General features: G+C 25.6%; 1 protein-coding gene across 1 annotated transcript; it reads left to right on the top strand.

Annotated features, from left to right (window-relative positions):
- The first annotated feature begins 1 nt into the window (after position 1).
- On the top strand, positions 2-22,319 carry LOC145840693 (trafficking protein particle complex subunit 10-like). Its single transcript, XM_082948019.1, has 31 exons — positions 2-90; positions 2,588-2,689; positions 3,488-3,606; positions 4,073-4,275; positions 4,854-5,049; positions 6,475-6,586; positions 7,452-7,602; positions 7,874-7,976; positions 8,915-9,061; positions 10,369-10,509; positions 11,258-11,400; positions 11,963-11,988; positions 12,047-12,164; positions 12,357-12,497; positions 12,842-13,043; positions 13,293-13,353; positions 13,633-13,730; positions 14,194-14,265; positions 15,922-16,119; positions 16,378-16,526; positions 16,887-17,041; positions 17,144-17,323; positions 17,738-18,012; positions 18,292-18,364; positions 18,779-18,906; positions 19,341-19,502; positions 19,603-19,815; positions 19,965-20,162; positions 20,341-20,485; positions 21,088-21,261; positions 22,168-22,319. Exons 1-31 carry the CDS (start codon positions 66-68, stop codon positions 22,317-22,319), a joined length of 4,362 nt encoding a protein of 1,453 aa, XP_082804145.1. The 5' UTR covers positions 2-65.
- Positions 22,320-26,643: the final 4,324 nt, after the last annotated feature.

Raw genomic sequence — 26,643 nt, forward strand, 5'->3', positions numbered from 1 at the left:
TATTTAAGAAGGGTTGTTTACAAATAAATAAAAAATGTGTATGAAATAATCTTTGGTGAAATAAAATGGAAAACAAGACAACTCTGACTTGTAAGTTGATTAGGTAATTAAAAAAATATATATGCACATTAGGTTATTTTGAATCTAGATATTATTTAAGAATGCTTGAATTTTTATTTGGTATAACAGTTAAGTCATTTGATAACTTGTGTAAATAATTATTTTATGAACTATTTATTTATTTACAAACTTGGTAAAGGTAGTTTTTGTACTAAAAATTAGTTTCAGCTGTGTTATGATTTTTTTATTGTATAAGGTATATAACAGTTTGATTTTTGGTTTAACTGACTTGGCAAACTTTTGAAAAGTATTTTAGTTTATAAGTTTTTAATAATTAATAAAATTATTTTTGTAATTTTAATGAAGTACAAAATTTTACTTCTAAAAAGATCCTTACTTTAACTATCACACAAACTACTGTTAAAAAATTATTTTTTTACTTCTAAACATTTACTTTTTCAACGAAATATGTCAAACTTTTCATTGACTTTTTAATAGCATTTTATTTTTGGTTAAAAATAAAATTGTTTGTGATGCTAACATTTGAACAAATAGTATAGTGGAAATAAGGCTTAAATATTTTAATAATGTTTCAAAAAAAATCATTTTGTTATTTATTTTAATTAATATACTTACTCATATAGTTTGAATTTATTATTTTCTGAAATATTTGCTCATTACAGTGTAACACCACAAAGCGTTTATTGCCTGTTTGGAACTTTTCCAACAGTTTGTGAAGCTTCAACTAAGCAAACAGTTTTATGAGCATTGCAATAAATAAGGCATCTCTTTGTTAAAGTAAAAGTGTTTTTTTTAACTAAACAAATAGTATAGATGGTACAAAATTTCTCTGCTCACTGTTTGTTTTTAGGAAATCAAGTCGAATAGTTCCTACTAAGTATTTGTTTGTTTACACTGAACTCATTTGTGAATGTTTTGTTTAGAGAGTTTTGATTTAACTCTAGTCTGGTTTAATTTTTACTTTTCATGTAAACAGCAAAAATTTATTTTAATTGAAAATTAATATTGGCATAAAAAAATTAATTGTAATTTTTCTACTATATTTTATACTTGCTCCAGCAACAAAAATAATTCAAACTAAGTATATTTTTGTTATCTTTAAATTTAAATATTCTTCTAAATTAGTTTTTTAAAGAAAACAATTGATTGTTAAAAAAAAGAAATAAAAACATACTACAAAAAATAAAAACAGAAGTCTATCTATATTATATGTATGAAGAAATATTTCTTTTAAAAACTAAACTAAGTTCTTTAAATTTTCTTAAATGAGGTTTTACAGTAACATTTTATATAATGTTAAAATTAGCGGCTATAATTTTTTAGTTTTATAAACAATTGATGTATCTTATTTCTGTTTAATTTTTTCAACAAACAGTAAAGACAAAAATGGTCATTTAGGAATAAAATAACATTTAAAAACAAAAACTAGCGTACATGCATTATCATTAGGGTGCTTATATATACGAGGTTATATTTGAGTTTTCAGCTGGAAATTTTTTACATTTGGCAAATACCACAAAACCAACCCGTGCAAAATTTTAGCTTATTAATAAAAAATTATAGAGGCTATTTTAGATTTTCTCAAACGACCCCAACACAAACTGCATGGGAACAAAAAAACTCAATCTTGGAGATTTTAGCTTAGTTTTTTTTTACATGGATGATTTATCTCATAAACTCATTGTGCGAAATTTTAGATGGTTTGAACAAAGTTTTTCGAGGCGCTTTTTGATTTTATCTAATTCTTATCAATTTTTGTAAGTTTTCTTGAGGTTTTGGTTCTTTTTTTTAAAAAACTTTCTCTACATAGTTTTAAATTGTGCACAATATTTTGTGCAAATTTTTAAAAACTATTTGTAAACAAATTGTGCACAATGTGTGATAAATGGCACTCAGCTAAAAGCTCTAAGTACATTTTTTTTTGGTCGCGTACAGTTTGCATTTAAAATAAGTAACTTATGTTTCAATTTTTTAGTTACATTTAAAGTAGCTTTATAGTATCTTTTCAATGTTGTTATACTACTTAACACAGTTTTTAAACTTAACTTTAAACTAGAAATAGACCCAAAAATGTGTAATTTTAAAAACCTGGAAGAAAATCAGATAACTTCAAAGAGATTTCTCAAAAACCAGTGGCAACCCTGTACCTTGTTCTGATCTAACAAAACTAGAGACCTTAACTTTCATTTTGTTAGAATTATAAAATTTTTGAGTGCTGGAAATTTTAATCCAACATACACTCAGTAATAATAGTAAAAAAATGTTACACTTTTTCATATTAGAAGAAAACTGAAATGTTAAAGTAAAAATCACTTCTAGTAAACTAAAAATGTGAGTGCTGGAATTTAAAAAAAATCAACTTACTCTCAGTAATAATATTTAGAAAAATTTATTTTTTTTTACAATGGAAAACTGAGTCATTAAAAAGTTTGTGGTGAAAGTTGAAATGAAAAATGGTTAATATTTAATAAGTTGTTCTTATTTTATTATTTTTTATTGTTTTCAGTCTCTTACGCTGGTGATGGAGATGAAAATTTCTATTTGACGTTATCACAAAATTTAGCTGAAAAGTTATCGCAAAAAACTGTAGAATGGAACCACACTTATGGTTGGTTTATTTAAAATATAATTGAGGAAACACACAAAAGACTTGTTTAGTATTTTAAACTCTTTTATAAGTTTTGAAATTAAATGTAGTTAGTATGCATAGATAATTTTAAAACAAGTAATTATGTAATGGTTGTATTTAATGCATTGAAGCAGTGGTCTTCAAGCTAATCGTAGTGTGTGCACCTTAGATCACTAAATAACAATTATTTGAACCCAATGTGCTCTTCATCCCAAACTCCCATTATATTTATTAAAATTTTCAAATTTTCCTACAATATCGAGTGTAACTTTCAACAATTTTCTTTTAATGTCTTGTCTAAGTTTCAAAACTGGGTAGATATCAAAAATGCACGAAGGGACACTTTTGCACAGGTTAAAAATTTTATTTTAATAGATATTTTTTTTTATTCAAACTTTTTACTATCACTGTTACCCCTCCTACCCTTAAGCTTAATTGTCACCCCTTTAAACACACCTGAAACCTTTTATATTTTTGCTTACATCACAAACTCCAGAATATCTAGTGGTTGTTTTAAAATTTAGGATAATCTTTCAAACTAGGATTCATGCACCCCAAAACAGAATTTGTGCACACTTTGATAATTGCTGCATTAAAGCCATAGGGGGAGTCAAAGTGTTTTAACAAAAATTAACATTGGCTTTTTGTATTTAAGTTTAAATTATGAACTATAAATATTTTTTCAAAGGTTTTTAAATAAATAGTTTTATAAATAGTATTATACACCAAGTGTTTCAAGTACAATAAAACTTACAACACTTACATGTTATCATACAGGTAGAAACACATACCAGCTAAAGCTAAGAAGCAAAATACTTCCACTAGCTCCTGTGTTATTGGATAGAAAAGATCTCATTACAAAACCTTATTTCCATGTTTTCTGGGTCGATTGTACTGTAAGCTAATTGTGAAATAGTAAAATTTACATATTTTGTTTCAAATTCGCCAGCTTCCATGAAAAGTTTTATAGTTTATGTAAAAAAACTAATTAAAACTTTTTTATAAGTTTTTCAATCATTCTAAAGATTACATAATAGTACATTAATTTTCTACTAAAATGTATAATAACATAATTTTTTAGTAACTACAGAAAGCTACCATTACTATTTTACAAAAGCTCATATATATTTTTAGTATTTCGAATATTATTTGATAAAATATTTTTCTGTTACTTTATAGTTCCGTGGATTCATACAATATGACTTAACTCCTTTTAAACAAATAACTAGAGAAATGAAGTCATTTATTTATCAAAATAAAATTTCTATGTTTTTTTGTAAAAATATTAAAAAATAGCTTGTAGATTTTAACGTGGAAAGTGTATATTTAAATTTAGATTTATTAAAACTATTTTCTTTTCAGGATTCAAACCAGTACAATCACTGTGTGAAAAACAAGATAAATATATGGATAGAACAATTGTCAAAAGTGAATGCAGACTGGCTACTTATTGTACTTGACAAGAAAGACACACTAACTAGGATAACCAAGGCTAAACTTCCTCTGAAGAAATCTAACATCATTGATAAGATTAAGTCAGATTTTGGGTCTAAAGGAAATAACAAGTTTGTTTTTTTGATTTTTTTTATTGGTAATATTTATTGTGTAACCTTTATTGTTGGGTATGAATGTGATTAAAAAATAGTGTAAAGCTTATTAAAGTAAAAATACACTTATAAAATTTTAAAAGGAGTTTCACAATTAGTATTTGCGTTTTAACTTTCTCATTGTTTTATTAAAGCCATAATGGCTAGGTGGTCTGACGTTATATAAAAATTACAATTTAAAAAACTTACTAAAAAAATTAAGTAAAAAGTATATTCTATTGACACAGTTTTTTTTGTCTTTTTAGTTTGGTTTTTAGACCTTACCAATTAAACTCTCCATTTATACCTTAAAAGTAACTTGGAATATTTTGAAACAGTGATAGTCAACTGGTAGCATAATTCTTATTGTTTAACTAAGAATTTAAAATTTTTAAACCCTCATTACCTTTGCTTTAAATACTCAGAAGTTCTGCTTTTGGACTTAATGAAAAATTTATGCATAATGTTTCCCTGCTTATAAATATTTAACTTTAAATAGAAAATTGCAACAGAGTGTTTATTTAACACTTACCTCTTTACTTAATTTGAAATTCCAGAGTGTTCATACTGCACGAAACATCGAAAGAGTCAACAAAATCAGTAGAAAGTTGGAACTCGTTGGTCAATATAGTGGCAAGTTGCACAGTGAGTAGGATGGAAGAAGAAGTAAGCAATTACGAGGAACTTGTCAGGAACAGAAGGGAGCAGAGAAACGAACATGATTGGTCATTCTGTCAGTATTTTCTATTGCAGGTTGGAATTTTTAATTTTGTTATATATGTTACAAGTTTTCATATATCCAATACACTTGATCACTTTTAGGAACCTCCAATATTTAAAGCTGGGTTAAAAGACAAAACTAATTGGTTATTCTGTCAGTATTTTTATTGCATTATTATTATTGTTTTTAAATAATGTTTTTCAATCTTTCATCGTGTACTGATGCATTTTTAAAGTTTTTTTAAAATTTTTAATTTGTAGTTACACAAGTAATTTTTATAAAAAAAATCAAACTTAAGACTGCCTATATTATTTAGGAAAAAAAGTGCTTTCAAAGCATTAAAATAAACACTATTTTTTGTACTTAATTTACTATAATTAACTTATAGCTTGTTCAGTATAGTTCAATGTATAATTATTTTATAAAAAGTTGTTTTTAGCCAAAGAAGGTTTTGTGGGTATAAAAAAAAACCTGATTTTAAATATCAAAGTGGACAAAAATTTGTTTTATTGGTGCATTATCTAGTAGTATTCATTAATCTTTTTTGAAGACCTTATTTAATATTAACTCAATTTATTTGATTATGTTATTTAAATAAGCCATAAAATTAGTTTTATAAAACCTTTATTCAAAAAAAAAATAATTAAAAAACAGCGCTGAAAAGTTTTTATTTATTCATTTATAATCAACTTGTGATGTAGATTTATTTTGCCTTCAATTGCTGTTCAAATTTATGTTTGAAGCTCGTATAATGAGGTCACAATCAATTAGACTTGAAGTGCTAATTTAGTTTTAATGACCCCCTTTAAATGTTCATAGTCTTAAGAAGTTTTGCTCTACTAAAAATATATTCGAATGGATAATTTAATTACTTTATATTGTCAGCAAACAATATTATAGTTTTATAATATAGTATTATAGTTTTTAAAAAGTTAATTTTTCACTTTTTTACTCAACAAAAACTCTATCACTAAATTTATAAGTAATTTACTGTATATTTTTCAATAATTTACAAACTAAAATGATAGCTTATGTTTTTCAATATTCAATACCTTATCTGTTATATATATTTACATTTTTTGTAATCTTTAATAAACAAGAAAATTTTATCTGTTTTTAATGTACTCTTAATCTTTTTTTTTTCAAAAATATAGTGAATTTCTGGACTGATATAATTGGAGTAATTTAAATAAAGTTCAAAACTCTTTTTATTTTTTAAACTGTGAGTTATCTGAAAATTGACAAACTACCTTATAGCTTATACGTTAAAAAACATTTTTTGAAAAATACTAATTAATCTATTACTTTAAGAAAAATCTATTATAATGTAAAAAACTTTTAGGTTAATTTTGTTATTAGCCTAGCTTTTATTTTAAAAATGTTGGAATGATCATTTATTTTGTACGAAGAACTTACATTTGTGTCTAAAATGTTAAATTAGTTATTTTAATTTTTAGGAAGAACTAGCATTCATGTATGAAATGCTAGGGATGTTTAACTCAGCTTTGGTACAATACGATGAACTAGATGCCATGTTTACTCAATATATTATTAATAGTAAATCTACAAGTTGGTTTTATTTATTAATATTTTGTAAATACATTGGTACAGTACGATGAATTAGATGCCATGTTTACTCAATATATTATAAATAGTAAATCTACAAGTTGGTTTTATTTAATTAATATTTTGTAATTACATTGGTACAATACGATGAACTAGATGCCATGTTTACTCAATATATTATTAATAGTAAATCTACAAGTTGGTTTTTTTTATTAATATTTTGTAAATACATTGGTACAATACGATGAATTAGATGCCATGTTTACTCAATATATTATTAATAGTAAATCTACAAGTTGGTTTTTTTTATTAATATTTTGTAAATACATTGGTACAATACGATGAATTAGATGCCATGTTTACTCAATATATTATTAATAGTAAATCTACAAGTTGGTTTTTTTTATTAATATTTTGTAAATACATTGGTACAATACGATGAATTAGATGCCATGTTTACTCAATATATTATTAATAGTAAATCTACAAGTTAGTTTTTTTTTAATTTAAGTCAATATCAGTATAATAATCACTTTTTAACATATTTTAAAAGTACTAACTACTTTGCTAAACTAGTGTCATATTAAAAGTCAAAAAGGTTAGATACTCACTAAAACTATCCAAAAACTTTACAAAAACATGTAACAATTAGATTTCAGTTTTGTTGCTTTAAAAATGTTTTTTATGTGGCTCATTTTTGAAAACATAATAAAAAAACTTTGAGTAGCAATTATTTAAAATAAATATCGGTTTACTTCTTTAAGTTCTGAAAAAAGTTTAATCCCAGCTCACTAAATATTGACTACAACAAATACGAAACTTGACAAAAAAACAGTAAACAATGAAGTTGATATCATATATACTTTAGAGGCTGCTCATTGGTTGAAGAGGTTCAGTAACCAGCCAATGACGAGGTGGAATTCGTTGTTGCTATGGAAACCGATTGATAGTGAGGCCAGAATGAGAATAATTGACGAAACTGCTTCACTTGTTGACATTAGAAATTACTTGTTTGCTAGGTTTGATTAAAAATAAAAGTTGCAAAGTATTTATTTTATAACCGTGAAAATATTTTAAAGTTTAAATTAACAAGGTAACAAAGTAAATTATTTCAATAATTTTTTTAAACTTTTGCATAAACTCAAGTTTAAAATGTTTTATTTTATTGAACTTTGAAAGTTTTTGACTTTTCTGATGCAATTACTAAAAGAGTAACAATAAAAGTATTTAGATTGAAATTTTTTTATAAAACTGGTTATAAATTGACAGTTGTCATATATTCATGTTTAGGTTATGTCATCTACTATTTAAAATGGAGAACGGATGTACCAATGTTGTAGAAAGAATTTATTATTTTCTATATTCCATTGGTATAGAAAGCAAAATATTAAAAGTTTGTTTGTTTAACAATAGTATTAAATAATCAATTTTTTCAGTTTAAAAGTAAATACAAAAAGTTACATAGGTAGAAAATATTTTTTTAATTCAGTTATTTTACTTGTTTGTTGTAATTTCTTTATACTTCTGTTTAAATTATAAAGATTTATATACAAAAACAAATAAATATAACTAAGGTTTGTTGTAGATTTGGGATAACTACATATAAGAACAATATACCTTTAATGTTTTTTTTTTGCATTTGTACCCCTAATTCTTAACTCATGACCCTAGCATTTAAATTATGATTTAAAAAAAATAATCTAAAAGTTAATTTCCCTTAATCCCAAGTGAAACATATGATACATGGTTTCCAAAACTTTTTTTCAAAAAGCCCCCTTTAAAGAAATAAAAGAATCTATATAATGTAAGTTTCAATTTATGAAATCATGCCCCCCTTTGCTGCTTATGGCCCCAAGGGGTCACTTGGCCCACTTTGGAAAAACCTGGTTTAAATAGAGAACTGTAAAAGAAAGTTATATGGTTGAGATTTTTTTATCATATATGTTCAAGTTAATATTGTACCATATATGCATCTAAAGCTGTTATCATAATATTGAGCTGCTCATATGGAGAATCAGAATGGTATAACTTTTGTTGATAAAAATTTATCTCTGCTCTAATATAAAAGCCATAATATAATATGAAAAACATCACTTATGCAGCTCTTATCCGTTTCAATATGTATGTAGTTATGTACTAAGTATTAAATTGATATTTAAGTAGACTATTATATATTCAATATATTCAAAAGACAAAAAACGCAGATAAATACACAATTGGTAGTTTTAACTTAATTAAATCAGTAAGTATTTATTTTACAGATAAAAACGTAGGTACGTACATAGTTTGTAATTTTTAACTAATATAAATAAATAACAATTTATTTTACAGATAGAAAATGCGGATAAATACACAGTCGGTAGCTGGATATTTCAGTGTTCATTAGAGTTAGTAGCAAGATTAAAAAGAGAAAATAATACCGAAGATAAAAATATATTAATTGAAAACGCTGTACTATGGGATCTTGCCAGAGAAAAGGTTTGTTCACTTGTTAAAAACTTGTTTAAACTTTTACTAGAAAAAATATAGATCTATAGTTTTAGTACATTACTTTGAAGTGTCTAAAAACTACTTTGATCTGTCCTTTTAATTATAATGAAATTTGTTTCATACAGTGGTATTTAAACTGCTAGTTTTTCTCGTTATAAATTATAAGCAGGGTTGCTATAAAGTCAGGAAAAAAAAGATTTTCGAAAAAAAGAGTTAGGAAATTTTATATAAGCATTCTCTATAAGAAAGTTTATTAACACTTAAAACTGGGTCTTGCTAAAGTTCTTCTTTAAAAAGTTTTGCTTTTGCTATTCATCTTTTTTTCAGAGTGTAATTGAATTTTTGGAAGATAATAAAGTCTTTAATAATATCACGTTTGTATTTACTAGGTCGAAGAGATTGAGTTTATTTCTGTTTTGTTTTAAATAGTTTTTTTAAGTTACTTGTACATAAAAGTGTAAAGTATCATGTTTATATAATGCTGAAACAATTTCTATTGGGTAAGTGGTAAGAGCAGCGGTAGTAGTTCTTATGAGAGAGTCTTATAAATCAATAAGTTTTGTGAGTCACAAAACTCAACTGCTGAAACCTTTTGGGCTTAACACACTGTCAAACACAATTGCCGATTCGTACGACAAAGCGACTAAGCTTAACAAAAAGATGTATCCTGACAGGAATACTGGAAGCAATAAACAAATCGTGCAGTGTAAATAAAAGCTTAAATGAAATCATTAATAATGCCAACGGTGCAATGGAATTAAGATGATTTAATCAAGCAAAAGCATTGTTGTTTTAACCTATATAAAAATAAAATTGAAAACTTTACATAATTATAGGCCTTTGGTTGTATATTTATGAATCGGATTAAGAGTTTGATTAAGAAAATTAAAAAAAAAATTCAACTTGATTTATGGGAACCCTGTATAAGCATCTATCGTTATTTCATTGTGAGAAAAAAAAATCTGAAAATACTTTTGTCTAGTACCTGAGCTTTTACTTATGATATGTACATTATGAATTACTGTTCAAATATAACAGCTTATCAACTGCATAAAAGATTATTAAATTCTTAAAAGTTGTAAACAGTTTGGATTGTTTTTCAAAAGTTGTATAAAATTATCGTATATATACTATAGTTCGATTTTTTCAGGCATACAGTTAGTGTAGTGTATTATTATTATTGTTTTTAACTATTTTCATTATTTATTTAACAGTTGTAATCTTAACGTAGTACATCTTTTTTCATTCGGTTATACATCTAATGTTGTTTATATTGATTTATAATTTTTTTTCAGTTGTACATTCTCGGTAGAAAATGTGGATTATTACCTTCAAATAAAAAACAAACAGAAGAAAATAAAATATTTAAAAATAAAATATTGGAAGGAATCGGATTGGAAGAAGAAAGAAATGACGAAAATATTTCTCCTAACTTTGTTTGTGTATTTTGATTATATAAAAAAATATACATAATCTTAATTAATAAAAATTTATATTAATTAGAATAATTATTCACCAAATTTTATTCATTTTTGTTATCCGAACAAAATAGTATATAAGATATTACGTTTTAATTAATTTAGAATATTTTGCTCGTTTAATATGATTAATTTAGATCGGATATTTTGATGATTTGATATTGTTAAGACACAACCTTGATTAATTACTTAATTAGCGTGAATAAATTTTTGGTTAGTGCTGATACAGGGTTGCCGCAATTTAGTAGGTTTTTTGATTTAGAGCAGGATATCCGAATATTTTTTTTTCAAAAGGCACCCTTTAGAGAAATAAAAAAAGCTTTAGCTCCAACAAAATGTCTCCAAAAATTACCATTAAAACTTATACTTTTTATTTGCTCTTAATCATCAACTTTAGAATATTTAGTGAAAGTTTCAAATTATGACGTCATAGCCCCCCCCCCCCCCCCCCCCCCCCCCCCGTGGCCCCTTTGCTGCTCATTGGCCCAGTTTGGGAAACCCTGATTTAAAGAGTCGCAACCTCTAAAAGCTTTAAAGCTTTTCATATTGTTTTTTGTTTATTATAAATTAATAAATTAATAAAATGTTAAATTATTTATTATTCAATTCCTTATAGATACTCAAAGAAGCTCTAACTTAACCAATTTGTTCAATATTTACTTACTTTCTACAACTGACTTTATTTTTATATACTGTATTATTTCAGATCTTACGAGAAGCCTTGTCCTCACCACAAAAGTTCCGTCACCATTATTTCTCACTAGCAGAACTTGCAATGGGAACATTCAAACACATGGGTAGATATAGAAGTGCTAGGAACATTGGGGCTAAGTTAGCCAATTATTTCATGTTAGTATTAATTAGTATTAAAAAACAACTTAAGGTCGTTGGGAATATGATAAATTGTTTTAGTTTTATATGAGTTATTAAAAATTATTGAAATCTATGAGGAGATATTTTTTTCTACAATACAGTCTGTTTGTGCATTCCATAAGGGACTCTCTTATTTTGATTGCTTATATCTCAAAATTTACTCAGAGTTTGAAAAACTTGAAAATCTCAAAATTTACTCAGAGTTTAAAAAATTTGAAAATGCAACTGGTAACTTAATTACTAAGATAAACAAATAAAAACAAACAATACTATGATCTAATTGGCCATTTGTTCTTTGTTCTCTTTAACTAATTTCACGATTGTAGTTGCTAAACTATTTAATGATGACCTTGTAAAAATTAATTTATAAATAAAATATGCTTAAAATAATTAGTTTGTACAATTTCTCACCTGTTAATCTAAATAATTGCACTAAAAGAACAATCAGTAAATACAAACGAGTTTATATCTTACTAGTGTGTGAAACTGTATTTTTTGTTTAAAAATTAATTTAATGAATTAAATACAATTTAAACAGGCTGACAAGCGAAGAAAGTCATCAAGGTTTGTTAATATTTTATTTTTTATTATTTTAAATAATTATAAAATTAATAATTTGCAGGCGAATCCTACTTGTTAGATTGGAGTAGGACATACCAAAAAGATGGTTGGAACAAGTTGAATATATTGGCAAATCAAAAATTAGCATGTTGTTATAAAAACTCAGATATGTTTGACAAGTAAGTTAATTAAATTTATTAATAATTTACATAAGACAGTTTATTATGCACATCTTAAATTGTTTTTACTAGAAGATTAAAAAATAATTGCTGGTATTTTATATACTCGTTTTTCTGTACTTGCTAGTATTGATTTAGTACACATGGAATACTATTTTGAAGTTTGAACGACATTTAATTTTTTTTTTACAGGTATTTGAAATTGTGCAATGAATTGGTAAGAGACGTTGAAAGTGATGAAGATAAAAAATACTATTTTAAAGAAACAATAAAAAATTCTGATGAGTTGAAAGAGGAACTTTCTATTTCACTATCTCCTATTTTCACATTGAAGTTTGTTGTATATTAAGTATTGAATACCAAAAAAAACTTTAGCTTATAAATGATATAGTTTAAAAGTTAATGTTTATTTTATTCGTAATTGTAATTATTTAAATTAGTTTTCTTTTATAATTATTGTACTAGTATGTTTATATCCTTTAGAATGCTAAAACTGGCTGTTGAAAAGACAAAGAAAAATGTTGAGCAATCAAATTTTTTATAGAGTTAAATGAAATTTAACTTTAAGATTTAATTTGTCAGCATTGACAAATTAAGTAAAACAGATTATTTCCAACATTTAAATAAAATTTTCAGTATTTTTAAACTTACTAAATATTAAATAAATTTAATTCCAGTTCAATCCAACTGTCACCAGTAAGACTCAACATCCAACGTAACTCGCAACAAACAATCAAAATAAACGTCACGTCTCTCTATGACGTCACAATTGACAAGTTGGAGGTCGCGGTGGTGCAAGAAGTTCACAGAGACGTTATGACGTCACACCACAAGAGAAACGTCAGCAACGCGTCATCAGTGTACTACAGTGACGGAAAGGTTGGGAGAAATAACACTTAAGATTCCTGAGTTTTAATAACTAATATTTATCAGACAGTAGTAAAATATCATTGAGTAGAATTAAAATTCTATTGCTTCGTGGTTTTGATATGCAGCAACGTTGATCAGTCTGTAAAGTATACTTAAACATTTTGATAAATTGTTCTGTTAATTCATCCTAACAACATTGCCTCGATATTGACAAAAAGTATGTTTTTATTAAAAATAAGTATTATTTGTATTTTTCAGGTAGAAAACGGAAGTATAGATTTCGATCCCAACACATCGTCTGCTAGCTCATTTAAATCAGGTTTGATAATGAGAATATGTTTACTAGAAAAAGCCTGTTTTAAAAAGTATTGCTAAAACACCCTTTTTGTTTAAAACAAAAATGTGTAGGTACATTTTTTACATTTATTTAAACATATTTAAAAATAGAAATACTACTTTTGAGAAAAACATGTGTTTGATATTATTTTTGTTTTAGAGAAACGAAAAGATCTTTTATCATGATCACACTACTTTCTTAGTTGTAAACAATAAGATATGCATATATTTACAATTAAATATGCTTTAATTATTATTTTAGACAAACGAAAAGATCTTTTATCGTTATCTTCGAGCATCAACACAAAATTTAATCTTCCACTTGACTTTTTCGAGATGACTGAAGATGGTGTTATTAAGGTTTTTTTAATTTTATAAATTATAAATGTTTTTATTTATTTTTATACAGGGTTTATGTGGTTTTTAAAGAATTAAAGTTAGTTCGTTATGTTTAAACATTTTCATGATTTTTCAACTTAAGTCATATGTTAATTTATTGATTACCATACGCGGAAGTATGTAGCAAATTTAAATGTTTAGAAATATATTAATAACAAATAACATAGACTTGTGGTTCACTTATCAGAATGAAAACTTATGATTAGCTCTAATTCATTTCTCAAAAATTGTGCTAAAATGTTTTATAATTAATCTACACGTATGCATAGTGATATAATTACTTATAAAAATATATGTAACTTCAATAATAAACAACTGAAACTTGGTATATGTCGTAAATTTTGTAGTTTTTTCTGTAATGATAAATAATAGTTTAAACAATATAATACAATTATCTAGTATATAAATTATATTGTTTTTTAAGGTGTTAGATATCCATTCTCACCAAAAGAAAAACAATACGAACATCAATTTCGAAGAAAAAATTACAATAAAGGTTTGCTATTTGATGAACACTTTTATAAATAATTGGTAATGATAAAAAAGTTAAACTAAAAATTTCAAAATAACTCTATTATAAAATAATGGTTTTTTGATGCTCAATCTAAAGTTTTTTTCTTAACATATAACTTTAAAGTTGTTAAGGAAAAGTTTGAAGAAAAAATTGCAAGGTTTTCTAATTGTCCATTAATAGTTTTAAAAATTTAATATATAATTTTTTTTTTACTTTTAAAATAATCAACTTTCAAGGAGTAGCGACTCCTTAAGTTTAAAGTTCAATATGTAGTTTTAATTATTTTACAATACATAATTTAAAAATTTTTAAGAGATAGCAAATATAACTGACAGTTAACTAATGTTTAAATAAGGTTAAAACTTGAACAAACAGTACAACTAATTTTCAGAATAACAACATAACATAATTCTTTTTAATAAGTTTATATATAGATTGTATATAAATAAATGTAGCATATGTTCTCACATAGCGATATAGTCACAAGAATCTTAGATATTTAAAAAGTTGAATATTAGCAACTTCAAATATAAATGATTGCCAAATTATATTTAAAAACAAGCGAAAAATAAAAGTTATTAATTTATGTAATTACGGAAAATTACAACTATGTAACAAAATAATGTTTCATATTCCCAATATATAATAATGTATATATAATTAAACAAATGTTTATGTACTGCTTTGTTTAATTACAAGGTTTTGGTGAGCGTAAGCTGACCTTGTCAAATAACAACAAAACAGTTAATAACATTTAAACAATGGCAGTAATGTGAATCTGAACTCGTTAATGCGTAAAAACATAAACAAAAGAATCTTGACATTAAGTATTCAAATTTTGATGAAAAATGCGTAATTGGGTTAACTTAATATTGGTATTAATTGATGAAAATGAAAAAGTTAAAAAAAAAATTAGATACAATATGAACAAAAACACAACAAATTCTTAACAAAATTCTTAAAAAACAAACAGATGATTCAAATGCTATTAAAATTTAAATTCTTAGGTTTTAGTTTCATTCCAATTAAATAATAAAAATTTACTTCTGTGTCTGCATAAAATCATTACTTCTGATCTTTTATTAATGCAATTTTTATCCGCTTGAAGAATCATTAGTGCTTCTTTCAAGCATAATCTGCACGTTTCTACACTGGCTCTTAATTTATATTTTTTTTTTTCTAGTATTGTCCAAGTTAAATCAAAATTTTTGATTCTCGTTCTTCAATTTGTGGATGTATTTTGATAGTTCAGTTGCCTGTTTGTATTGCATATAATTTTAATCTTATGGGTTGCTGTTTATTGTTGTTCTGTGGGTTGCCACTCTTTTTTTAAATTGGTTGGTGCTTAGACCAAAATATGATTTAGTTGCATTGTCAGTTTTTACTGTGGCCTGGTGTATGACACTTTTTGCTCTACAGTTACCACCTTTCAAAGGACATTTTTCTTTGTTTCTACAGTTCATCTTCATTATTCTTGTTGCAATTTGTGAGCTTCTTATTATGATTCTTTATGATCGTCTCAATGTTTGGCAAATAGCTGTAACTTAACTTGATGTTGTTCTTGTTCAAGTATTTTTTTGAATTTACTGTATACTCCAAAGTATTTTAATACTTAAATAATAATATATATATAAACAGAACAACGTAGTAACAAGATCTTGTTTCGTTTGTCGTCACTCGAGGGCGGTATTGAGCCGTCAAGAAAGTTCATACTCGCAATTCGGAACGCACAAAAGTAACCGCATGATGGCGCAATTGGAAGATTGTCATCATTGTAACGGCGTTGATGATGTTCGTTTGAAGAAAGGTTTGAATGAAATTGAAATTGCCGTCAATGTGAGTATTTTGTAACGTTTGTATATACAATATTGTATTTAGTAATTGAAAATATAACACATTCATATTTAAGGTTATATATATTTATAGTACATTAATATTTAGAATAATTTGTTTTTTGTTTTAGTTAGTTTATGTATTATTATATCTGATAATATGAATAAATTAATACATTAATAACTAAAACAAAATATGGTTATTTTTCTAATTAAATTTAAGGTTGTATATATTTATTTGTAAAACTAATTTTAATTACAGACAAGCGAACCCGGATCATTCAGAATAAACCAACTGAGATTGAGAATTGGAAAATTAATATTTGTGTCAGATATAATATATCCTTCAATTGTATATAATATACAAGAAAAGAAACCATCAATTACTGTTGATTGTTCCCAAAAACATAGGTAAAACATTTAATTGTTGTAAACTCCAAATAAAAAACTTTATCATACTTTATATTTTTTTTTAAGTCATAAAAGGCTTGATTATTAATAAATTTTTTGGTGGTTAAAATCAAAATACTAATTGTTAATAAAACTTACAAGCTACTGTTATAAGATACACAATTTTTAACTATTCTAACAGAAATTACAAGTTGTTGTAATATTTTGTATGTTTCATTTGTTACTAAAAATAAAAATATTGAAAATAATAGTTAAAAATTTATAATATAATTCTTATTACTGGAATAACAATTTATGTTCCAGTTTGAACTATAAATTACTAATTACTATATGCTAACAGTAAGTAAAATAAAATTGTAGCAACAACTTGTACTGCGGAATTGTATTTCCAATTCAATTGAAGATAGACGTAGGAGATAGAACTATTGATGAAAATAATAAACATATCAACATAAAATCTTCAGCTGGGTTCAATTTACTAAATGTTGTTAACACATACATCACAGATTTGCAAGGTTTGTTGTTAAGTTATTTTGTCAATTATATTCTCTGTATCTTTAGTTAGTTTAAATATACTTAGCTCAAAGTATATAATTTAAATTTTAGATATTTTTTAGGATTCCAACGGCAAATCGCGTCATCTCAAATGCAAGTAACAAGCCATCAAAATTGTCAATACCAAATACAACTGCCATGTTGTACAGTGGGAGATGTGGTGACATTTCAACTTATTTGTGTTGTCGACGTTGCAGAATTGTCGTCTTACAACAGGGACCACACCAATTCCTTGCCTACTGGTTGGTATTTATTTAAAATATCAACAAATTATATTGTTTGCAAGTTAATATTGTATGTTAAGGGCTAAAGACCAGGACTAAAGCTTTTTTGGGTTAGAATATAATTATTATATGATCAAAATATAGGGCAGTAGAAAAAATATTGAACTTCATAATTTAGTATCATTTGTTTAAGACTTATGGGGTCTAAGATTAAGACTAAAGTGAGGCTTATCTGTTTAAATCCATTTATCCAATTTATTCTTTGGTGTAGATGGTTGTACAGAAAACAAAAAAATGTTAGCAAGTCGATCATAGAGTATCAGAATTTAAAACTTTTCTAAAACTTTTCGCTTAAAAATTTTAGCAGTTGTAATCTATTAGTTCAACAATTAACATAATATAGTTAATAAATCAAATATAAAATATTAACAGGTTCCACAATCCCATTGAGACACCGCCGTAGCAAAAGCGCACCCCTGGCGACATTCATCACCAACAACAAAACATTCATCCCTAGTAACAACAAAACATTTATCCCTAGCAACAAACCACAAGTGTTGGATCACACAACTGATCACATGACACTTATAACAGAAGAACAACAAGTAGATAACAATTTTGTACATGATAAACTTGTCAATAGATCAGATGATACAAGTGATAGTTCCGATGATGAAAACGATTACGATGATTACGAAATGACTGAGGTGAATATGTAATTAGTATTATACGTAATTTAAAATTTTCAAGTTCTATATATACTGTAACACAATGTGTTAGGGCTAGTATTGCATTTGATTCAATAAGATGACACTTTCTAAAATAGTGTAATTGTATTATTCATTGGAATAATAATTACTTATTGTATTTATTGTAAACTGAGCCATGTATAAGAAATTTTAAAAAGAAAATATTATTTTTAGTTAATTATTTTATAAAAGTGAATTAAGTGCAATATTTTATTATTTATGAGCATTATTTTACAGGTGAATCTTTTAGATGAATCTGATAAATCTGATGATGAAGGATCTGTTAAAGAAGACAATAAGAAGAGATCAGGTAATTGTTTGTTGCTATTTATTATTTATTTATTACATATCAGGTAATATCATGATCAGGTAATAGCTTGTTGCTATTAATTATCTATTTATTACATATCAGGTAATATCATGATCAGGTAATAGTTTGTTGCTATTCATTATCTAAATAATACATATCAGGTAACATCATGATCAGGTAATAGTTTGTTGCTATTAATTATCTATTTATTACATAGAACATCAGGTATGGAGAATAGTTCTTTGCTATTTAATATTTTATTAACAGTTATCTTAAACAAAAATGGAAATAATAGTTTACAATAGTGTTACGTCCACACTGGGAAAATAACCTATTGCTATTTGAATAAACTATTTAATTATTTATCAGAAAAAAAAAACTCTTAATGTTTAGTTATTAATGATTTTTTGTCAGGCATGGAAAAAATGATGGAATTTTTGACGCCAAATAATTTGAAAAAGAATTCTTCCTCAGCTAGAGGTAGCAAAAGGAGTTTGAACAATATTGGTGATGTTAAAACGAGGAGTTCTTCGGTTGAGAGAGTAAGTATTATTATTTACTTTGTTGTTTATGTTTTGCATATATATAAAGTTTGAATAATATTGGTGATGTTAAAACAAGGAGTTCTTCTGTTGAGAGAGTAAGTATTATTATTTACTTGGTTGTTTATGTTTTGCATATATATATAAATTTTGAACAAATTTGGAGACATTAAAACAAGGAGTAGCTCTGTTGAAAGGGTTAATATGTTTTATTAACTGCTTAATGAAGTTTTTTTTAAAAGACCTTATAAAATTAATATTTTTTTATGTAAAAAAGTATGATTTTGACAGTAATTTTTATAAAAATGTGTTTTAATACTTTGTTGTGCACTCTGAGTTAAAAAAAAGTTATGTTCTGAAAAGTTAATATTTAGCATATTTATTATCTCATTGTTGAACTTCCACTTATTTATATCAATTATTTATGCAAACAGATATACACTCCCCGATTAAACAGACGTCACACTACAGTGACCCCATCAATGAAATCGAGAAAGAAATACAGTAAAATAAAAAAATCCCTTAAAATGAAACAATTGAACTTGACGCAAAACAATTCATCGGAATCGCAACCGCATTGCGATCATAGCTTGCAGGTTAAAAATATAAATATATTAATATAAAAAATCAATTTTCAATTTATCCAAAAAACAGTAAAATAATTAAATGATTTTTTAAATTTAACTTTCTCTCCAGTTGAAACTTGACCTTCCATGGAATGACTTTATGCCAGTAACGACAAATCTCCGTTTGAACAAGCCAGTTGAAATGGAACACACTTTCGTCAACAGTTGTAATGACACCAGGTACGTCTACGTCAAGTGTGAAAATGTCACCGACCATACGCTGAAGTTGAACTGTCCCCGGCTAGACATGGAGAATTGTCACTCGTTGAACAAGCATGATTGTGTTAGTTAATTTTTATTATTTATTTATAGAATATTTTATTGTCAAATTTATCTTTTTTGATAATTTCTGCAAAAGGCTTGTTCAACATCAATATTTATTATTTTTTAATATTATTACACATACTCAATAAAATCTAATTTTCTTTTTAGACCGAAATAAGACCCGATCATTCGTGCACGTTCGCGTGGAAAGCTGATAATGACGTCATGAATGGTAATACAAACAATAATGATGTCACGAAAGATGACGTCATAGTATTCAGCGTAAATGTGACGTCACAACACGAATATTTGGGCGTCGAAGCCAACAGAAGCTGCAAATACAAATTTCATTCTGATAATACTAAGGTTATTATAATTACTTTTTAATTAAAATCTTGATATAACTTGCTTTAAATTTTTTCATAAGATATTTTTATGCTTTTTTATAAATTATAAATATGTAATCAATTAAATAATTTGCATTCCAACTTTCCAAGCTTTACATTAAAAAATGTAAAAAATAAACAGTTATAAAAACTAACAGACGATATACAAGATAAGGTGGGTTCCGGTTGATGACATGATAAAAGTTGGTATTATGACGTCATTCGAATTAATTGTGACGAAACATGACGTAGACGTCGATCACGAAACCACGAATTGCGGACAGCAGTTACTGATGTACAGAGGTTTGTATTTATGTTTGTATAATCAAAAGATTAAGTGAACTATTACTTACATTAATGTAAAAGAGATTATGTACAACAAAATTAATTACAGTACACTTTATGATCGACACCATGAAATTACAAAAACACATTCTACGCTCCATAAAATTATGATCTAGGCGTTTTCAGACCACTTAAAGAAAGTTTCATTGAGGAATATCTTGGTTTCTTCAAAAAAAACTTAAAAGTAACGAAAAATGATAAAAAGATATATAAAATCTAAAAAAACCTCAATAGAAATTTTTTCAAATGAAAACGTGTAGAATGTGTATTTGTGATGATTGCTACATGTAAAGAAATTTTCAGCCAAAAAATCGAAGGTCAAAATTTAAAGGTTTCATACAATTTACAAAGGGGTTGTATTCAGAAAAATGTGTATAGTGTGACGGTGGTAAAAGCTAGGAAGTTTTTTTTTTTCTGCGGTCTATTTATGTAATTTCCCACCTACAAGAAAATAGACTTTGCAAAATTCTAAAATTTTCATTTTTGAGGGGCAACAGATGCACTCTAATAAATGTGGTAATAAATTTATGGAATTAAATATTTTTTTCTAATATTTTCAGTAATAGACAAGCGAGGCGGGTGGGCGATCTGTGGTAAATCGAGCGGGATACTTTCGTATAATAGTGACGTCACAATACAAAAGGTTACCATGGAAGTTATGGCCTTGTTGCCAGGAAACCTGCACTTACCCGATGTAACACTACATCGGTATATTAAAAGGGGTTCAGAGTTCGGTTGGTAGTAAATTTTGTTGTTGATATTATTTATTTAAATTAACCTTATCTTAATTTACATATGTATATTAAGAGGAGTAGTGAATTTGGTTTATTATTGTTTTATTTTAATTAATTATTACTATTTATAAACTTGCATATACCTAATGTAACACTCCATATTAAAAGGGGAAGTGAATTTGACTGGTATTGTTTGTTTGATGTTTGTTTAATTGTTCTTAGTTAATATTTTTATATTCAATTTACAACTACCTGAAGTGACAATTTATCGGTATATAAATAGGGGATCAGAATTTGGTTTGTAACACTATTTGTTTAATCCAATTTGTTAATGTATTTAGTTTCTGATATCTAATAGTATCTATTTTAATACGAGGATCCAGAATGCGTTTGAGAGTAAAAGTTTTATGGTTTATTGATTGGTCAAATATTAACTAATATGGCTTTTCAAAACTTGTAACAATGGAGCTTTTTTTTCCAATAAAGCAAAATTATTTTGAAAAACCCTTATACAGACACAGGGTTACAAGTAAAATGTTAAGGTTTATAAATAAAAAGCTATGTCTTGAGAGTTTATATATTTACGGTTATTAGTTGAATAATATAAAGGTGAAAAGTTTCACCTTTATAACTGTTTAGTCAAAGAATAAGTCAATTACTGAACTTAAATATATGAGGAGTAAAAAAAATAGGGTGTTGACTTAAGGGTATTGTTGTTAAGAAAAAAAAATCGTAAAATTGTAGTAAATCTGATACCAATTAGACTTTCATTTTTAAAATATGAATTATAGATTATTTTATAACTACGAGTAAAAAGTTTACTTTTTTTTCGTAATAGTTTCATTAATAAAAGCAATTTTTAAATACTGAAATTTACTTTCTAAAATTTATTATCAAACATTTCAGATGAAAAATTGAGTTCAACTGATAGTCCTGTTCTAAAACCCCCTAAATTGAAAGAGTTTAAATCAGGGCAAGTATTGAGTTTGGATAAAAGCAGAGTTGTCAAAGTCGTTTCGCAAGAATTTAAAAATATACAAAACCAGACAAAATTGTGATGAATAAAGTTTTATTTTTGGATTATTTAACTATAAATTTTTATAAGTTTCAACAATTTTTTTTATAATTAATGTTTAAAATAAGAGTGAGTAAAATTTGTTGAATTTATACAAATTTTAGTAGATAAATGAAGTAGTTTATAAATTATAGTGGTTAATTGGTAAAATATTTTCTAACCATTTTTATATTTTGTATATTAATTTCAATTAAAGAAACTAGCGATATGCACATTTATTAACACAACTCTTACAGTGAAAACTAAAAAATTGATCATTTATTTTTTGCTGTTGAAATATTTTTCAAACTACTAATAATTAAAACACATATGTTTTCAACTGTGATGTTTTAAATGTTTTACAAAAATGTTTCTAAACCAGGGCAAATTTCTATGCATTACTACATTTGATTAACTTTAGACAAATTGAATATTACTTTTTATTTGGTGGTTTGAAAAATGAATTCGATTGATTGGTGTTTAGATAAAATATTTTTTTGAAATTTGTGACAATATGAGTTAGATTACACTTTTGTTAAAAAACTTTTGAATTTTTGTATTGATTTCCAAAAACATAAGTAATAAAATTAAATACTATTTTTGTATATTAATTTTTACTATTGCACATTTTTTCTAATATTCAGACCAACTTTTATAAAAGACTTTCCATGTACTAATATTTTCAGTTTTTTATTAATTTTATTTAACTGTTAAAACCTCAATCCAAAGTAATGAGACCTTATTGCTCTTATTCATTTTTATTGTTAGTTAAATTAAATCGCAATACTTTTCTCATTTTTCATTTTGCTGCTTTTTATTTTTCGTTGAAATTAATCATGAAAACTTTCACGTTGAGTTTTTGATCAAAAATAAATTAGTTTGTTAATTTTCTTTAGTTTTGTTATAGATTTAATTTTAATGCAAACTTAGACTAATGTAAAATCATAATTTTTAGCACAATATAATAAATAATATTATTATAAAGTGCTTGATAATTGTATTAATCTTATAATAATTGTAGCCAACATATATAAGCATTTATGAAAATAAATTAAAATATAGTTTTTATGAAAGGTTTTTTACCGAAACAAGAAAATTAAATATTAACCAGTAAACTATTTTAATTTATCTCTAGACAATTATATAATAAGAACTGTTTCAATTTCAAGAAAAAATATTCAAACAGTTGGTATTCTTGTTGATTAATAAACTTGGGTTTTGTAGAACTAAGTTTATTAGTTCAAGAACTCTTTCTTGATTTGTACTTAATCATAAGATTCTCAGTTACAATTGAATTAAAAATAAACTATAAAAGTTCTAAATATAGCTAAGAAGGATAAAAAAAATAGTTGGTGGGCCAGATTCACCAGAAAAATTTTTTCACGACCCGGACTTTTTTCGTTAAGCAAGTATATATTATCATATTTGTTTTATGTATAAAAACCAAGTAAAAGTTTAATTAGCATCAATTTTAAGTAAAACCAAACTGAGTACTTTTTAAAAATTTGTTATAAAGCTATACTAACAATTCCGACCCAAATGCATTTTTACTTGTTCACTGCTAATTATTTTTGTTTTTATTTATTCTTACTATCATTGTTACCCTTGGTCGGTAAGCAGTTTTCGAATTTGATCGATTACTGATTTGATCGCGGGTTTGAACTCAGCCATTATAAAAAGTTTTCTTTTTTTATGCACAATATTCCTTCGAGCTAAAAATACGTCGTGGGCTAGAGATAACCTTATTTCTCCCACCCATAAGCAGAGTCAAGTCAATTTTAATATTTATATGGAATTTGTTTTTAAAGTTTTATTCATTTGCAGCTTTTTATCCCTAATTGTGTAACTTGAATCATTTCTGCCACAGCTAAAAGACACTAATTTATAATACAAATATATGTAGATTCAAAAACATATTAAATACCCAATATATGAGTAAAAATAAAACTAAGCTTGTTCTATAATTAAAAGTAGTATAAAAACTGCACGAGTATGGGTAATGTTTTTTAAAAACGGATTTTTTTTTAATTTGTTTTAGAAGACTTTTATAAACAAGCATAATTAAACAAATATTTCTTCATTACACATTTATTCAAAACAGTAAATTCAAAAAATATGCTCACTAAACATCGTTCACTTACATTTAAAACACACTATTTACTAATGAGATAGACATGATTATGTGAATTCCAAGTAATTTAGTTGTCATAACTCCCCAACCAGATAATACTTTTTATTATTTTTGTAATTTCTAAGGTACTTCAGTTTTGTCTTGTAAAATATTTACATATATTTTGCTTGCTTAATGGTCAATATTTTTAAACTTTAGTTGTAAGTATCTTAACCGACTTATATTCTAAATCAGGAGCGTGTATAGTTTTTTTTCAAAGGGGATTCACAGCTTTTTTGTTCTTAATTTGCCGCTTAAATACGCATTTCTTATCTATGCACTGTCAGTTAAGTACGCAATATTTAGCAGAAAAACTCTGTGTTTAAAATGCTTTTTTCTGCTTAGAAAAAAAACATATAAGTAGTTATTGAAAGACATAATATTTTTATATTTATAATACTGTAAAACTTAGATAAATTGAAACTAAAAGAACTAGAAAAAAATTATGAACTTACAATTTTTGACTTAAATGTTAGTATAAATGAAGTTCTTACAAGTTTTTCTTTTAAGTTTTAAACTCTTTACATTTATATATCTATTTATAATAAAACTTTTTTTAAGTTATATAATCTATAAAAATTAAAATTTTGCTGAAAAAATGTTTAGACTTATACAATTAAATTAAAACATCTTTAAATTATAATTAAATATTTGCCTGATGGTTCAGGGATTCTAATGATGGTTTTGAAATCTCCTTGAGTTGAAAGTTTCAAAAAGTCAAGAATCAACTTTGTGGACAACAGATATACAAAAATAAAATAACTTAACTAAAAATATTAAAATACCATTTAATGATAAAAGAACAAGTTTCCAGGTGATGTAGTGGTCTAAAGATAGTTTTGAAAACTCTCTGAATTGAACTTTTCAAGGTTTAAAATCTTCACACAACATTGTTATATACAATCAACTAAGTAAAATAAAACCTTAGTGATTATATTGGACATTTTAAAAATAAAATTGTGCTTACTTGTTGAAAAACAGTACTTAATCAAAAGATATTTACACTAAGTAAAAATTTATAATGGGAACTAAGAGCATCTTAGTAAAAAGTTTCCCTAAAAAAAATGCTACTTTAAAACTTTTACCTATTATCACGTCACAATTAATTTTTTTTTTTTGAAATCTATTTTAGCTGGGCAAAAAAGAGCATTTTTTGTCACGAAAACTTATTATCTTTCAGTGTTTTAAATTCAACATTCATTATTCAAAGTTTATCAAATAACCAAAACAAAGTCAATCAACAGCGTTTTAAGTGATATTCTAAGAATCTTTTTTCTTTTCTTTTTTTTGCAGGGGGTTCACAGGAAACAGGAAACCAGTCAAAACACGCCCCTGTTCTAAATATATATTAAGAACCTTGTAACGACAAACTGCTATAAAAGGAAACGGGTCAAGTATGCACGAAGGGACACTTTATCACGAATAAATTTTTGCACGAAAATAAAAAATTATAAATAAAACACCAAACAATATATAAAAAAACACACAAAAAAGTTTATTATCCGGGGTAAGGGTTTGAATAATGGTTGTGATAAAAATATAATAAATATTAAAATTATACTATTAAAACAATAAAATAAATTTAAAAAAAATTAAACCCGCGCAAAAGTGTCTTTGTGGAAAAGTGACCCCTCGTGCACAATTGAAGCCGTGCAAAAGGGTCTACGTGCAAAAATATCTCTTCGTTCAAAAGTATTTGCGCATATTTGACACCTACCCGTTATAAAAAGTAAAATGATTGATTTTAACTTAATAATTTATTTTAACTTTTTATTTTAATCAGCATCTATAAAGATGTTTGACCAAACCTTGTTTTAATATATAAAAGCTTTATAGAACTTCTTAAAATAATATCTTACATCAAAAAAATAAAAATTTCTGCTAGATAGAATTTGTATAAAATTGCTAGGTTTATTATGTATACTCTTTTTTTTTCATGTAAAAATTAACAGAAAAAATTGAAAAGTTTTTATAAAACTCGAGCATAATAAAACTAATCGATATTGTTTTAATGGTGTAAAAATTTAAAGTGTTTTTTTTTGCAGCTTGAGTCCGCATTTTGAGTTATAGCGAAACTTTTATATTTGGTTTCATAAATTATAACTTTTCTACAGAAAATTTAAAATTGAAATATCTGCAGTCTGTTATATTTGCATCA

Source organism: Thalia democratica, chromosome 7 (assembly GCF_965202585.1).
Source record: "Thalia democratica chromosome 7, ktThaDemo2.hap1.1, whole genome shotgun sequence".
Lineage (NCBI taxonomy): Eukaryota > Metazoa > Chordata > Thaliacea > Salpida > Salpidae > Thalia > Thalia democratica.